Below are 17,480 nucleotides of genomic sequence, written 5' to 3' on the forward strand. Positions count from 1 at the left end.
GTTTAGATAGTAGTGTTCATGGCATAGTAGTTTCCTTGCTGGTTATTTTAGTTCCCTTCTCTGATATTCCCAAGTATCATTTTGCTGTTTTTATGATCTTGTCTACGCTGGTGGTGATATTTCTTTACTAATTGTCTCTCTCAAATATCTCAAGATTTACTGGGGGAAGAAACAAACAAAACTGTTATCACCTACAGTGAATCTAAAAGCTGTTCTACATTGTGACTGAGGAATGAACTACCTATGGACTCCAACTGGCACACTTCCCACCACAATCCGCTTTCCAGTTTTACTGAGGAAGGTTTGAACTGAAAATTAATTGGCTTTAAAGCAGATCTGATCAGCAGAGCTCAGCTGGCAATTACTTTTCCTATACGCTTCTCCCTTATTGTTTAAGCTGCACTGCCTTAGTATGTTTTTTAAAAAGGGGAAAAAAAGTGTAAAATCCCAGATCAGTAACCGAATATAAATATAATTTTAAAATAACAAATATGTCTGAGATAAAATATTAGCACTACTGAAGTAAATGAGAGTTTTGCAGTTGACTTCAATAGAGGCCTAGATTTCAGCTGTGCACTTTAAAGCTTACCTTTTGGCAGTGATTGTGGAGAGGCAGGTTGTGATCTTCTCTTCTTCTTCTTCTTCTGTGGCATCTCTCTTACTGGAGGTTTGCAAACATAGTAGCCTATTTTGTACAGTCCTCTGGTAATCTCTTTGTTGATGAATCGTCCTTTTGATCCACTCAGGATACCACATCATCCATCCAAAGAAAATGCCTGATGTTCTGTCATCAACTTTCCCTTCTAGTGCCCATACACATACATTGCCTGCTGAACCTCTTAAAATGTGCACTGTAAATCAAACCTTTCTTTTCACAAGTTCTTTAACTGATGTTTGCTGAGTTCCAGTGATCTCCACTACTTTTTCATTGATTATGTGGTCTATCCATGATATTTTCAGACTTATTCCATAAGACTATAATTCAAAAGCTTATAGTTTCTTTATTACTGATTGTTTGAATGTTAATGTTTCATAACCATAATTTAATACAGACCAAATGTAAGTTTTAAGAGTTAGAATTTAGTCTCCAGATTTATGTCTCTTCTGATCAGATATTTATTCTTGCAGAATATCTTTTGCTCTTGTTGTGCTGGTGCTGACTTCATTATTCAGTCTTCCATCTTCTATAATGATACTTTCTAAGTAGCAATAATTTCTAACTTGCGTTCATGGGAAACTCGTATGTTTTCCCAGGATCCTTCCTTTAACTACCTGATTTTGTGTGTAGGGTTCTGTTTTCCCAGCAATAGGTGTGGAAGGTGCTGGATTGTCCCAGCCCATGACAGACCCATTGCTACACCCACCATCTCTTTTCAGCCAGTTTTATATTCCAAACATAAGCAAAAACAATAAAACAGTTATTCAGCCCACCCTGGGCTATAGCTTCCAGGGAATTTTCCTCTTTGCCTTTCTCGGTCCTTTCTCATGCAACAGGACATGAAGTAGGAAGGCCTGAGAAAGGAGGAAATATTCTGGGAGTTGTAGCCCGGAGTGGGCTGGGGAACTATTCTGTTGTTTTGGGATATGTCTACATTACACTTTAAAATCTGTGGCATTGAGCTTCAGCGTCCTGGTTCACAGACGCAGGGTCATGGGACTTGTGCTGTGGCAATAAAAACAGCTATGAAGATGTTTGGGCTTGTTCTGGAGCTTGGGCTCTGGAGCCCAGGGATGAGGGTGGGATTCAGGACATGAACCTGTATATGTGTTATGTACACTTCGTATACAGTAGATTGCAGGGCTGCTATTAGCAGGTCAGGCTCCTGTATCAGATATGGACTGACTACAGAGCTTCCTTCCCGGAGACGTAAACTGGAGATGTTCAGCATAAGATCCTTTAATGTAAGCCAGGTATGGCTGAGGTTAGCCTAAATAAGGTCTGTTGCCTACAGGACCATCTAGTGGCTGAACAGCATAATATAATGTAGCCTTTACAGTCTACATGCCTGTTTTTAGCACTGTAGCGTGACTGATTCTGTAGACCTAGGCTCCGAGACTCGCTACTGCAGGTTTTAAAGCACAGTGTACACGTACCCTTGGGCTTGAAAAATAAAACTGCCTAAAAAGAGACTCTGGGTGTGGTATTGGGTCCTTCGTGGGCTGGGGACAAGCCAGTACCTTACAAGGTGTGATAACACAAACACCTAAAGTAGTATAGGGAACTGTACCTGTATGTCTTGAAAGATTCATTAGTATTCTTACATGTTGGGTTTTGCATAATTACAAATGGAAATTGAAAACTATATTTAGATCTGGATATTTAGATTTCTGTCCATATGTGGATTGCGACAATATATGTTCACTCTGCAGGCTGGAGCAAAATTCTTTTTGGCAGTTTATTCTTACATTCAGGGCTCTATATCCTTTACCGAACAAGCAACTGCTGGTGACTCAAGGTGGAAGGAAGGGAATATTACAGATGCAGATATAATGAGACAGATACATAACTTCCCAGTCTTCACTCACTTTTTCAAATGTGTCATAACCTTTAGCTGCTAAAAGTCTAGGAGAAGTTAGAATCAAGTGTTCATATATTCAGAATTAGCAGTGTATATAATGGGATAATTCTTACTAATTGAGTAGTGAAGATGCAGCATAATTTTAAAAACACTCTATATCATATTTAGGGAGTATATGATAATGTGATGTAGAAGTTTTACTGTGACAGTTTGGGATGACCACATTACTGACATTGGCAACCACACAAAATGAGTTGTGCAGCTCATTCCAAACGTGCTGAGAGAAGTTTTCATACTTCAACATCATATATTCTGTATAGGCACATACTTAACAAGAAGAAAAGCTACTTCAGAACAAAAATGCTGAAAGCATCTCTTGTTTCCCTCCACCTGTGAAATTAGGTGCCTTAATTATTATGAATCTACCAGGACAGCACACTGAGAGGGAAGAAAACAAAAACTAACACTGCTAAAAATGACCTAAAATAGCATTTCTAGATGAACTTCAAAGTTTTTATCTTGGAAACTTCTGTGGCTAGAAACACTGCATAGTGTGGAGTCGCTTCATAGTGGTGTGAACTCCTGGTTTTAGGTATGAAGGGTCAGGAGGTGTTAGAACATAAAACTGACACTGGTGCAGAAGTGAATATTCCTATGCTGGGCCTTAGGCTGTTGTAAATTTTTTGAGGAAGTAACAACTTCCTATGGCTGGATGACATCTTTTTTTAATTTTGTAATTTGAAGATAAGAAGAAAGCCTGTGGTAGATAGATTTGTGGGCAGAGTGCAGGTGAGGTGGCCAATGTTTTATGACAAATTGCATATGGCCACTGTCACTACACAGTATGTATGTAATCTGTATCAGATGCCAGGGCAAACTGTAATTAAAATGCAACCCTAAAAGAACTACACCTCCTGCTCTGTTGACTAACCCTTCAGTGCACATCACCACAGTCTGCTTGTTTTAATTACTTTTATGTATGCACATACATGAATGCAACAGTGTTTATCTCAATAATTTAGCATTGTTAGATTTATTTCCCCTATTTTAATACACAAATATTTTTAGATTGACATTTTAAAATATGTTGCATATAGTAGAAATATTTATGGACAGGAGAAATTAATCACAAATCAGAAGAATACACTATTATCAGAAAAAATGACGAGAGTCCTGTAGCACCTTAAAGACTAACAAATTTCTGCAGGCATAAGCTTTCGTGGGCTGCAACCCACTTCATCAGATGCTGTATACAGACTAACACGGCTACCCCTCTGGAACTTTTATCAGAGTGTCACAATCATGACATTTCACATTTTTTTCCTGAAGCATCTTAAGAGTGACTTTACAATTTATTATAGTTCACTGTGTGCTTATCCCTTAAAAACAATTAAAACCTTTATGTTAGCTCCAGTTCTCTGAACTGCTGCTGTGACCACAGCAGTGCTTTACAAATGGCCCAAGATCTTGAGAAAATACAATGGGGGACATCTTGTCCCCTTTCCAAGGCAAAAATTACTGTGGTGGTTGAGTCCACTGAAAGCTGCTCAGTAGTGCCAATGCTAATGAGGGATAATTTGAATGTGCCATTAAAGCACACTGCAGCCTCCTTCATTGTTGAATGCTGATCTTTAAATGTTTGGTGAATGAGACCTGACTTGTCTTTAATTAATTAAAAAATATTTTGCGCTTTTAAAGAGAGGAATGAGCTCTTTCTCTAGCCAGCCATTGGTTTCAGTTAGTTGTTAAGTAACTACTTTGATCATTCCAGATTTTCTCAGTAAAATAAACTGAAACATAACACATCATTGGCTTTCAAACAAATATGCCAATCATATTATGGTGCAAAGTGATCACTGCTGCCCTGCACAATATAGGGTTGTGGAGGAAGGCCCACCTTCTTCTAAAATAAGGTATAGGCTACTACCAGGTTATCAGATTTTACCGACTATTGGTCTAATGTGATATGGCAAATGGTATGTTCCTAAATTCTGAGATGCTTCAGAGTCTAGGTACAAAAAGATCACCCAGCTCCTGAAATGAAAAAGATTTCTGAGGGGAAACTGCTGAGACTAAGTGAAAAGGATTTTTGAAAGAAAAAATGCCATCCTTTATCAAGGTTGCCTGGAGGCCTGGGTTCCTGGGCACATAGACTATTTCTTCCCTCTTTATATGCACCCCCACATTCCCCAGCACTACTCTCAATAAAGCACCATGACATCAGTACCACTGTGACCTAACTTATGCACCAGATAACTCCATGCTTCCATTTGCTAATATAAAAATAGGAATAGTATCATATGTGGATGTTTTGAGGTTTGACTTGTGCTTGGAAAACATTTTGCAGAAATGGTTTGAAAAGCACTAAGTGCTAATAATTCTTTATCAGGATCTCAACAGAACAGTCTTTGCTGAGAGCCTCTGACTTTCTGTAGCTAAGAGGAAATGATTATGAAAGCTACAGATTGATTATTGGCAAGGTGAAACTATTATGCTTTATGCAAAGCTCTTCAGTAAAGTCCTGCCCACCGGCCCTGAGAAATGTGCAGTCTTAATTGTCCATTACACATATATTCGCGTAGCCCAATCTGCATAAGGATATAAGCACGGTCGAGCTGCATAGAGCAACTGATCGCTCCACAGCAGCAGCTCTTGCCTTTGGATTTATTTCTAAAGGAGACTGCTTCTTAGAATAAAGTCACCACCTCATGAACAGCTGGAGCGCTGCAGGCACACTTAACCCAGCACACCAGTTTAGCTAGCTGCTGCACTGTGTATGTGTAAGCTCATCCCTATGATTATTCAGGCAGACACTCAAGGCTTTTATTCTGAAGCGATGGCCTCAGCCAGTCCTACTCAGCACATCCATCAGTGCCAGCTGCACAGTACCATCCTGGGCACTGGTACCTTTCTCAGGTCCCCTTGGATCTGAGGCTTTCTTCAGAGCAGAGGATCTTCCAGACGTTTTCCCAAATCCTTCTGTTTGCCATCAGCCTCCTACCTGCGAATATGGGACATTTCTTCTGCTGTTTGATGAAATCCATACCAGGTAAGAATCCCCTTCTCTCCCAGCTTCCTGCAAAGGGAGTGACGCTCCCATGCAATTACAACTGCTGCTGGAGACAGATCAATAGAAGAATTTTATTTCTAATAGTCAGAAATTAGGAATTAAATGATTCAAGTAGTTTGCTAGACAGCAGGGAGATCCCTAGTTATTTTGCAAGATAATAAACAGGAGGGGCAAATGCATTGCACGGATTATATCAGATTATAAATGGAGAATGCAGGTTTAGAGCTGGGGAAATCATCAGTAAACAGCAGTGTCTCTGCAGGGAGTCTGTATGAGGGAAGTATCAGTGGGCTGTGACGGAAATGGTTGCTGGGGACAGGGCAGCCACTGAAGTTTTGGTCACCCACCTTTCATAATGTAGACAGAGGAGGCAGTAAGAAGCCACCCTATGGGGTTTTGTGCAACATCTCCAAGGGGCTCAGTAGTTTATGCTACCACTGTACAATTGGAAATCTGATGCTGCTTGTTTAACAGCGATCATCATCCCATTGACATCTGGGACTGAGCCATAAAAGGAAGAAATTAACCAAATTCTCTGCTTAATTTTCTTTAGTGGAATCAAAGAGTTGCTTCCAGGGACATTAAGAGGTCCAATATTTTTCCGAGCCTGTCTTGTGATGGTTTTATCTGGTTTGTATCACAGGGTATTAATTTAGGGACAGCACCACAGGATGATTCTTTAATCATATTTGTCACTAAATTTGTGAGGCATGACAAGAAATCCAATATCAGTCAGTTCTTTATTAGAATGGAGCTGGAAAGTATAAAGGCAGAATCAACAACACAAAATGTCTGAGGTATTTTAGCTCTGGGCTTCATTGCTGTTACATACAACAACCCCTGGCCCCACCATTTCAGATCTGGTGAAGTAGAGAGTTTTCCATTATAAGATCCAGTACTTCATGAGTTTGTGACCTTCTTGTGTTCTATTTTGATAGCACAGCTATGTTTCTCAAAACACAAAGTTATCAAGGCAATGTATATGTGGGACTTTCACAGCTCTACTTTGCAAAGACCATGATGCATTTGAAGGTGGATTCTTGAATCACTATAATTTAGTGTGAGGATCTCTCGGATAGTCCATCTCCCGGGGGAGATCCTAGCTGCTTTCATTATGCCTAATATCATCTTTAAAGGTGAGCAGTGTAGGGTGGCGTATAGGACTGTGCCCTGTTATGTTTTTTTGATTTGGATAAAAAAGGCATGAGGTACCCCTTGCCCTCTACTTTATACCTTACTGGTAATGCTAGGTCTTCCTAGGTTATTTTTTGCTAGTAGTCTGGTTGGAGACCCCAGGAACGTGGAATGAGATTTCTCAACCCATAGCTGAATACTGGATCTGTAAGTAGAGCTTTTCTTTTTACTATTTGTTCAGGCATTTGAGTGAAACCGGTAGTGATGAAACCAAAAAACAGTCTGAATAAAAATCCCTTCCCCACTCTAGCTGGTGTCATTTCTGTGGTGTCGGTCATAATCCCGCTAGCTGTCCAGAGTTTTCCATGAAAAGCAGAATTTTGAGGGATTTCTGATGTAAACAAACATTTAACAAAGAATCCATCAGGCTTTATTCATCTCATTAACAAGCAGAGTACAAAGCCCACTTGTTTTCCTGTTGTATGTTGCCTTTTTCTGATGGTATCAGGGTCTCCGTCTTAAATACATATCACTTCATGGTGGTTTTGCCACCTGCTTTGCCATCTACTATTAACTGTTCTAAGGATATAAATGTAACTACTCTCTCATCTTAAGCTTCTTGTGGGCAAACCGAGCTCCTCTTTGAGCCAAATACTGCTTATGTGATTTGTCCTTGAATTCTGCCTAAATCTGATTTGTGTGAGTTGGGCAAATTGTTTTGGGGGGAAGGTTAGGTGATGAGAGATGAGCTAGAGAACTCATATTTTGGTGATAGGGAAAAATTTACAGAACAATGAGACCCTGGCAGAGTCTACTCATTTCCTGTCCTGGATCCTAGACCTATAACAACACTGCAGTAACTGCTGCCTCTGTGTTTAAAATTTTGAAATGAAAATGTTTTACAGATAGATTATCTAGACCAACTCCTCTCTAAATGCTGCTAGCAGTTTGTATAGCGGTCAGGTTTCAGCATGTCTGAAAAGTCTCCATCTCTTTATTTCTAAGGGGTTGTAATGCAGCACTAATTTTGAGATTGGATGACTTACTTTATATGGGGTTTTAAAAGAATTTGAATTTTTAAAGGGAGAGGCTGTTATAGGTTGCAGGATAATTACTTTAACTCTGCAGCCTGAATTCTTTATCTAGCTGCCTTATCATATTAGAGACCTAAGAAGGATTTGAGGATTGGTGAGCCAGAGATCCACTTTGTAGGAGGGTAAATTGCCACATCTCTTCAGGCCAATATGCAGCCTTACCTGTCCTTAGTAGCAGATCTGAACAAGCAAGTAGAAAAATGTGGCTTGTCAACCAAGTTCTTGCTGAATTGTCCTTCTTCTTTCTCCTGTAACTGACTGCTGAATTTATCTCTGAAGTGCTAGACACATGGCTTTGGAGATTTGCAGATCATTTGTGCAGCAATTTAATTTAATCTCCTGGATTAAAGAAGGGAAGCTGGAAGATATGGCTGAGGTGGTGAAAGTGACTGGTCTGGTCAGAAAGAATTGCTTCCTGGTAGGAGATGCCTCCTCATAATAGATGGAAATTTAATATCATCTGGAATTTCTTCAGCCTCAGGCCTTGCCTGCACTAGAAATAGCTCTATTTCAGGAAAGGATTTAGCTATACCATTGCTGGCTACTGATTATTCTTGTTACCCTTACAGTTGAACCGCAGTCAGCACTTGTTAAGTTAAACTAATTGCCAAACCACACCTATCTCTTTGTGCTAATAAGGTCTTGTGAGCTATACTGGCTGAGCCACACGTTGAATAGGTGTGGCCTTAAGAGAGTTCTCCTCAGTCCCTGCATGCCATGAGGTTGCTGCACCTGTTAATTGGGACCTGTGGCCAACATCTGAACAAGGAGACTCCTCAGAAATGCTCCTCCTCAGTCTGTGATGCATGTGATGTTCCTTAGATAAAATCTGCCCATTTCTGCTCCAGACCAGTCTCAGCAGCTGGTTTATATTGGACATGTTTTCAGCTCTCTCTGCAAGGCAAAGGGTCAGAGACTGACTTCTAAAGCCCCCTACGAGCAAAGATTCCCTCTGTGGTGAAGAAGAATTGGGTGGTATCCCATTAAATAGTTTGTGAACTCTCTAGTAGTCCTCACTGTTTCTTATGTTTCAGAAGCCACCGTATCCCAGCCAGGGGAGCAGTGTGTGTTTGGAGCGAGGCCTGGCATGTTCAATCAGTATAGTTAGTAGGCATGGTTACTTAGCACCCCACCACCCCATCCCATTTTATGTACTGTCTTCATATTACGTTTGTTGGTAAAGAGCAAAAGACACAACACCCTCTTTCAGGACCCGCAGCTGGCTCAGTCAGCCAGGGGCTTGCCCAAGACTACAGTAGCCCACTTGGGCTCTCCTGCTAGGTCCTTCCTATTGCCCCCTTTCTCTGTTGCTCTCCTGACTTCCATTTTCCTGCATCACATCTTTGCTCTTCCTCCCTTTCAGGGCTTGGCCCAGCTGCGTCTCGAAAGCCCAAGAAAAGCTCTGCGTGGCATTTTACGTCTTCAAAGCACTTTACAAATAACCACATTGCCTCATCTCCTCCTACATGTCCAGCTCCTTGTGCTGTGCCCAAGCTTCTGTTCTGGCTGCTCCCTTTGTCTGCCTGCTTTCCCCAACATGCTGACTCCAGGCTGCCCCTATATACCGGACAGCCTCCTAGTCAATGTGCAGTAAGCAACATCCCTTTCCTCTTTAAGGTTCCCCTTCCCCATACCTCTTTCTATTGCATGTAACTGTAAGCTCCTGGGGGCAGGGACTGTGCCTTCTTGAATGTCAGGAAAGCATCCAGCACAATGTGGGGGTTACTGTAGACTAAAAATAATAATACCATGAACCTATCAAGACCTCAGCCCACTCTGTCCCGGTCTATATCATATATATATATAATGAACCTATCCTCCATGAACTCATCTAATTCTTTTTGAACCCAGTTATACTTTTGACCTTCACAACATCCCATGGCAATGAGTTCCACAGGTTGACTGTGTATTTGTGAAGAAGTACTTCCTTTTGTTTGTTTTGAACCTGCTGCCTATTAATTACATTGGAAGACCCCTAGTTCTTCTGTTATGTGAAGGGGTAAATAACACTTCCCTATTCACTTTCTCCATACCATACATGATTTTATATGTATGTATATAGATCTCCATCATATCCCTCTTTAGTCATCTCTTTTCTAAGCTGAACAGTCCCAGTCTTTTTAATCTCTCCTCATATGGAAACTATTCCATACCCTTAATCATTTTTGTTGCCCTTCTCTGTACTTTTTCCAATTCTAATATATCTTTTATTGAGATGGGGTGACCAGAATACCCTGCAGTATTCAATGAGTGGGCTTACCATGGATTTATATAGTGCCATTATGATTTTTTCAGTTTTTTTTATCTATCCCTTTCCTGATACAGGTGCCCCTGCAATACAAATATTAGATATCAACTGTACCTTTTGCATGATGACGATAATGATAAGGAGAGCAGCTGAGAGGCAGAACAGCATTGTCTGAATGGTGGAAAGAACGTGCTTATTGGCCATTGGGAATATTAGTACGAGGCAGCTGTGGCTGAGCTGAGGAGAGAGATGCAAAGATCTGCAGATTGAGAAATGGAGAGGGGATGAAGAAAGGGACTGAGCTGTGAGTGTAGATGAGAAGTACAGGATCTAGAATATGGATAGAATTAGGTTTACAATAACATTGTCTTGGTAGTTAACTGGGCAGAACAGAGGGGCAGGAAATAGTTTACAGGATTACAGGGCTCTTTGCTGTGAGTTAAGGGTTGGTAAAGCACTAAATAGTTTTGTCCTTATATTTGACGAAGTGAGTTACAGACCATGAAAGCTTATGCCTGCAGAAATTAAATTTGTTAATCTTTAAAGCGCTACAGGACTCTTGTTGTTCAGACAGCAGTGATATCCCTAGGGCAAGTTCTGCCCTTGGTCATTCATCCAGGTTTAAGCAGCTTGGTACATCTAATCCTGTGTGCTGGCACCATCCCAGTGATGGGGAAGTTCTCTGGTCCTCAGAGCAGATCAAGCAGGTAAGAAACAGGAGTCGTAAGAAAGAACAATGCTACAAAAAGGTGAAAGAAGGCAATCTGTAAAATAGAGGAGAAAGCAGCTGAGATGCAGAAATTCCTTCAATGAACTGAGCTTTGCTCTATAGTTGTTAACAGGGCAAGGGATTTTCTGTCTAGCAGGTGATTTGCTGGTGCCAAGATTAAAATAATGTCTTGCATGACAAACGCTTGCCCAGCTTGAGAGAAACTTGTTTGTTCTAATGCTGGCCTGTATGGAGGTGACCAATCCCCTACCTCAGTCAGCACCCACAAAGACTGTGTTTTACGTTTTACAAACAAAGCTGCTGATTCTTCTTGGTTTCCAAAAGTAAATTGCAGGTACGGGACTATTAGGAAACTGATGTACCTGTCACCTAGATGTGACTAACCTGAAGGAAGGAAGGACAGGCTTCCGGCAATGCCCTAGCCCCACCTGCTGAGTCATGTGCGCCATCTGACTTGTTGCATTTCTGACAAACTGCACATATCCCCTAGGGCACGAACATTGTGATCTTGCTCTCTCTGGATATGTTCCTGCTTTTTGTGCCCCTGCAGGGTGTGTTCAGAGCCATCCTTCCATGGGAACCAGCTGACTAAGTAACAAGCTGTACAAAAATGTTCCACTGTGTCCGATTTCCTCTGCATTTCTAACGTCCCCGTCACCAAGGTATCTAGGTGAACAGAGAAACACATTTGATAATGAAGCCTTGACAGCTTGACTGAGAGGTACTGCCCTGCACCACTGCACCACCTCCCACCACTGCATGGAAAACCCCAGGTTTGCATGCTGCCTGCATGCTGCTTTCAGGCTGATTGAGCCAGGGTCTGGTCTGTAGCAGTGCTAGGGTGACTCCTGCATTTCCTTACCTGCGTTGTGCTCAGCCCACCTGGCAGTACAATGGACTGAATGGGGTGACTGCAGAGAACCTGTAAGGGTCTTGTTGTCTAGACTCTCCTGCACTGGTGTTGGTGGAAGAGCGGAGCCTTTGGCGGAGTTCAGCATGAGGTTTGCTGGGGCACCTGTGAGCACCACTCTGTGTTCTCTTTATTTAGGCTGTATTTATTTCTGGGCACATTATAGTCTCTATCTCTAGGAGGTCGTAATAAATGTCTCTCTCCCTCACTTGCTGTTAGTTACATATTCAAATAAATTATTTTAGTCTTGTCTTCCTGAAAAGTTGGTTTCCTCCCTCCTTGCAACATACAAAAGCACCTTGCTTATCTCTCTTGGGCTGCAGTGCAAGTGTCTGTGCCGGATTCACCTCAGTAAAGGTTTAATGTACTGGTTTTTCAGCTCCCTGTGGCGGTGACAGGCACTCCGGAAGCAGAGCTTTATTTTGAACATCCATTGCATTCTGCTGGTTGTCATGGATGCTGTTGTCATGTTGTCAACTCCAAGCCTGAGTCGCAGCTATCTAGTCTGTTGGCTGTCAGTCTGTAACCTTTCGCACTAAGGGCCTTAGTCACTTGCTGTCTTCTAACTTCTTGTTTGTTCTCTGTAGTTCTCAAGGACTTTCTGCCAAGCCCACAACAGGAGCAGATCACCTTCACCAACCGGAAGGGTTTGCAGTGCATCTCGCCACTGATGAAAAGTGTGGAAGAGACTCCTCAGCCCATTTTGACAAAGGTCAAAGGGCACATCCCCAAGTGGCTCAATGGCAACCTGCTGAGGAATGGGCCTGGGAAGTTTGAGTTTGGAGAGGAGAAGTAAGTCTAGATTTGATGGGACTGTCTAATGATTCCAGGCTGGGTGTTGGTCAAACCTATAGGGCACTTTCACAAATGCATCACAGCCCTCAGGGGCCTCTTTCAGCTCTGAAGGTGTGTGACCATGAGGAAATGCCTGCAGATCCCATTCTTCTAATACAAACTCTTCTCTCATCTTGAAGGTTTCAGCAGAGGCTCTCAAAACCCTTTACTAGCTGGATTCATTAATGCTCATGACCTCCCTGTGAAGTAGAAAGGTGTTTTTCCACATTCTAAAGGTAGGGTCCAAAGGGACAGAGAGTCTGTGAGCAACCAAAGGCCATGTCATGAGCCGGCAGAGCTGGGGATGAAACCCCAGCATCCTAACTCCCAGTGCTCTGTCTGTAATACTCCCACCTTGCAATCCTGGGCATGATTTGCTATCCTGATTGCACTAAGCTGTGTGTGTGGCTTTAAAAACACACCCAGCCCTCATACTGATGATCTTTCATTTCAGAACAAAAGAATGTTGATCTATATTTTTAATAAATAAGAATCCAGGCCAGCGTGTGACGGCAGGTCTGTCACTCTAGCAAACCCACAGAGCCAGCTCATCTTCACATTGATTTGATGGGAGCAAGAGTGGCTGATGGTGATCAGAATGACTGATGTTCTACCTCTGAAAGAACAATCTTCTTCAAAAGGCCTGGCAGGGTGTCTTCTCCTCTGTGGAGGGGATGGAATTCTGCAAAGTCCTGCAGTTTGGCCTTTGCTCCCAGATTGTTGCCGAAGGGGGCTTTAAATAACAAAACAGGAGTAGATCAAAGCGCACTAGGGATCTGTTAGTATGTAGAAGCACGGTCTACATAGACATTCAGCATGCAGCAGGCTAGTGAGGGGTAGATTTACTCCCCGGTTTGCTGTGCGCTAAGTGTTATTGAAGACAAGTCCTAATTTTTGTTCTATTTCTGCAGCACCGTCAGCATGCAGGGGTTTTGTAGAACAACATAGTTTCAGTCCCTGAAAGTTTGTGGGTAACATTCTCAAAAGGACCCAAGTCCCATTTTCAAAAGACACTTAAGCCCTTAGGAGCTTGAGTCATTGCAAGTTAATGGGACTCAGGCTTTCCCTTTTGGAAATGAGACTTGGACCCTAAGATGGCCTGGATCAGCTGATTAGGGCTCACAGGGCTTAGACTGGAGCTGTAAAATTGCTGCGTAGACATTCGGGCTCATGCCGGATCCTGACCTCTGGGATGCTGTAAATGGGGAAGGTTACAGAGTCTGGGATCCAGCCCAAACCCAAACAGTTACGCAGCAATTTTTAGCCCTGCAGCCCAAGCCCCGCGAACTTGAGTCAGCTGATCCAGAGCAGCCATGGCCATTGTGCAGAGCTTTTATTCCAGTGTAGACTTACCCTTAGGGTACAGCTAGAGTGCAAACAGCAGCCTGTGGCAGCAGGTTTCAGAGTCCAGGTCTACAGCCGGGTTCTTGGGGCTTGTGCTACAGCACTAAAAATAGCTGTGTAGAGGTTTGGGATTGGCCTCTGAAGCCCATCCTCCTCCCTGGGCTTTAGGGCCTGAGCTCCATCTCAAGCCCAAATGTCTACACAGCTGTTGTTAGCAGCTGGGCGCCGAGACTTGCTGCAGCTAGCTGTGCAGACGAACCGTTAGATGCTTTTGAGAATTTTTAGCTTGTCTCTAAATATGGACCCCCCCCAAGTCAAAGGCACATGAGTAGCTGCATGGCTGAGTTGTCTCGTTGTGTTCATGCTCCCTACCATATGCGCACACAAGCACTTTCACGATGAAAGTGTTGGTAGGATCCAGTCCTCCGATTATAACACCGATAACAAACTCCAGGGACTTAGGGGAACGGGTAGCAGGACATGGCACAGCACTGACTCTTCTTCTCCCTGTAATTTTGTTTCTCTGCTCTGCTGGAAGATTTAACCACTGGTTTGATGGCATGGCCCTGCTGCATCAGTTCCAGCTGGAAAACGGCACCGTGACTTACAGAAGCAAGTTCCTGCAAAGTGATGCCTATGTGACTAACAGCCAGCACAATCGGATCATGGTCTCGGAGTTTGGAACCTTGGCTATGCCGGACCCATGCAAGAGCATCTTTGGGCGCTTCATGTCGCGGTTTGAGTTGCCACGTAAGCAGGTCCATTAGTTGAAAGCAATGGTCTGTGTCTCGTGCAGGTGATATTTGCCTGGAGGAACAACTTTTAGGCTTGAAGAGAGCCCCTTGGAAGTTTGGTTGTTCTGTTTTGAGCGGCCATGTTTCTGTGGGTATCATCCCTCTGAACAGACAACTCTGAGCCACACTCAGCTGAAACAGACACACTTAACTTGGGATTTTGGCTCCACCCTGTGTTGTTTCCATCCCAAATCAGAAACGTAGTTTACTAAAATGTTTGTGCACCTTGGGCCTGGCCACCAGAGGTTCTGGGCACCCGCAGCTCCAGGTGAAATTGATGGGATTCCTTAGGTGCTGAACACCTCTCAACATTGGTCTCTTTGATGCCTTTGACTTAACTTTGGAGTTTGTAAAAAAATTTGACTCACCTCATTCCAGGGTTTGTGTAAATTCGGAGCCTCCTCTAATGAGGAACATCCTGTAGGGTGCTATAATGAGCATCACAACCTGCCATTCTTTTTGATACAAACCTGTCTTGAAAGCCCCACACCCTACTAAGCTTTTAGAGTAAGTGGGCTATTCCTTCCCTTCCTGCTATAAGGTGCCGGAGGTGATATGGGTGGGGAGGGGATGGCACATAGGAGTGGAAGCACCATTGTCTGTAAGGTTATAGTGTATTGTTTGCTTTAGGAAGAACCAGATTATTTGCAGATGTTGACTCAAAGGCTTCGCTTCAGGTATACTTGAAGGAAATATAATGAACATCTCCTGGGTGAAGCACAGAGGAAAGGTGAAGCTTCCTGTATGAAGTCAGCAAATGCAGCTCAGCCTGCATCCCATCCCTTCCCAGCAAATCAGTCAGGGCCCATTGGCTGCTCCTTTGGCTTGGTCTACACATGAGAGACCAAACTGATTAAAGCCTCTAGAACTTTCGTAGAACACTTGTGTTTACACCTAAAAATGCCCTAAGTGGTCTAATACATAATGAGAACAGGCCACATGTCAGTGGTTTTAATAACCAGTCAAAGCACCACTGGTTCATTCAGGCTGAGTCAGTTCCAGTATGGAAACAGACAAACTGTCATGGTTCAACTAGTCCATCTGCTTTTGTCCCACTGTTACACTGAGAGGCTTCTGGAACTCAGAATGCATTGCTTCTGGGAGCTGAGCTAGGAATTGGAGGCTAGGTACCCAGAGGCCATTGCAGCTGAATTGGTTTAGGACAATGCTAGTATAAGTGCAAGGTGAAACAAACCCATTTCACAAGTTGGTGCTGAAATATTTGTCTTAAACTGGTTCAATAAACCCAGTTCAGTTACAAACTGGTCACTTCCCTAGTGTAGATGAGGGCCTGGTGACTCAGTCATTGAAGTTAAGAGATGGAAAATGCCTCCCAAGTCTCCTCCAATCAATTCCTCCTGCCTCCCTCTCCCCAACTCCTCATAGAGTGCCAGATAATCCCCTTTTGTACATATCCTATTGTTTTGTCCAATCTAACTAATGTCCTAAGTGATGGGACAGTGCCCCTTGCGTTCCTTTTGAATTGCATTGTCCCATTGTGGGGCCTGCTTCTGTTTGTTACATTACTGACCTGGCCTCCTGTCACAGTGCAGTGTGGGCTCTCTGCTCATGTTTTCTGTTATATGCTGGCAGTTGGTTTTTTGGCTTTATAAACAGTTCGGCCCTCGCCAGGAGTTGCCTCTCCCTCAGGTCTGTATGATTCCATCTGTAGTATCCCAATTTCCTTCAGTTGCAAGGAAGTGAAATGAGCCTGTGTAATGACTTAGTAGTATCTGGGTGCTGCTGCAGAGCAATGAGTTGCCTTTAATTTGTCTGTCATGGAAGGGATTTGTGTATTAGCAAATGGGTTTATTTGTTTAAATATGTCTAACTTGCTGTAATGAGACATGAGCTTAATACATGTGCATTACTCCGGGATTTTGTTCCAGAGCAAACAGATAATGCCAGTGTGAATTACGCGGTGTACAAGGGAGACTATTATGTCAGCAATGAGACTAACTTCATGCACAAAGTGGATCCAGAAACCCTGGAAACCAAGGAGAAGGTAAATAGTGGGTGGGATGAGGGATTTAGCACCTGGCATGGGGGAATCATATCGCAGTGTTCCCAGAAGGGCATTGGTGGGGACATTCCCAAAGACACCCTTGATCTTTTGTGTCCATCCTGCACTGGTAAGAATCCATGGCTGCGGTGAGCTCCTCTTTACCTCTCTGTCCTGGCAAAAATGATTCCTCTGTGACAGATACTGGAATTACCAGGATATTTACAGAAGCTGCCAGTCACCCCATAGCCTTAAAGATCCCTATGTGCTGCACATGCTGGAGGGCATTCCAAGACCTAGGTAAGTAGTAATGCAGCTGCCATGCTTGAGGTCCAGTCACAGCCATTGGCAGCAGGCAGGGTTAGACATGAGACTCCTCAGGTCAGTTATATTTTCAACCAAGGGTAAAGCTCCCTCACAACTTGGTCACTGTCCATAAAGTGCAGGGATCTGGTCTTGTCTGCAGCTTCCAGTGTATGGAAATGCAGAACTATATACTCATGTAACATCAAGGTTATAGATGTTAATGCTCTTCCAGAATTCCACTCCCGCCTATGCTCTGCCCTACCCTTTGAATCCACCCTTCATCTCCTTCAATCAGTCCTAACTCCAAGCCAGCCCTACTCCACACCCTCCTTGAAATCTTGACTAACCCACCTCTCCAGTGTGCATCCTGTGCGCTAGTCTACATGCAGGTTCAGCTGCTTATCAGTTAATGTGCTTGAGATTCAGATGTCTGCTGCCTTCTGCCATTTTCTGATATGTACATATATAAACGTCAGGTTAAAGCCCTGATCCTGC

At 43.1% G+C, this 17,480-nt stretch overlaps 1 protein-coding gene across 4 annotated transcripts in view; it reads left to right on the forward strand.

Moving 5' to 3' along the window:
* The window catches only part of BCO2 (beta-carotene oxygenase 2), a 66,056-nt gene that overhangs the window by 36,555 nt on the left and 12,021 nt on the right, over positions 1–17,480 (forward strand). The window contains exons 1-4 of one of the 4 annotated variants that reach the window (XM_067565440.1): positions 5,421–5,568; positions 12,293–12,497; positions 14,422–14,633; positions 16,567–16,682. In XM_067565440.1, the coding sequence (XP_067421541.1) occupies positions 5,529–5,568; positions 12,293–12,497; positions 14,422–14,633; positions 16,567–16,682 (573 nt within the window). In that variant the 5' untranslated portion in view covers positions 5,421–5,528. Of the gene's footprint in view, positions 1–5,420; positions 5,569–11,391; positions 11,517–12,292; positions 12,498–14,421; positions 14,634–16,566; positions 16,683–17,480 lie in introns of those variants that run through there. The other 3 variants (XM_067565441.1, XM_067565446.1, XM_067565434.1) reach the window with 3 other exon arrangements.

This window comes from Emydura macquarii, unplaced genomic scaffold (genome assembly GCF_026122565.2).
Source record: "Emydura macquarii macquarii isolate MOO-44397 ecotype Brisbane River unplaced genomic scaffold, CSIRO-AGI_Emac_v2 contig_312, whole genome shotgun sequence".
Classification (NCBI taxonomy): Eukaryota; Metazoa; Chordata; order Testudines; family Chelidae; genus Emydura; species Emydura macquarii.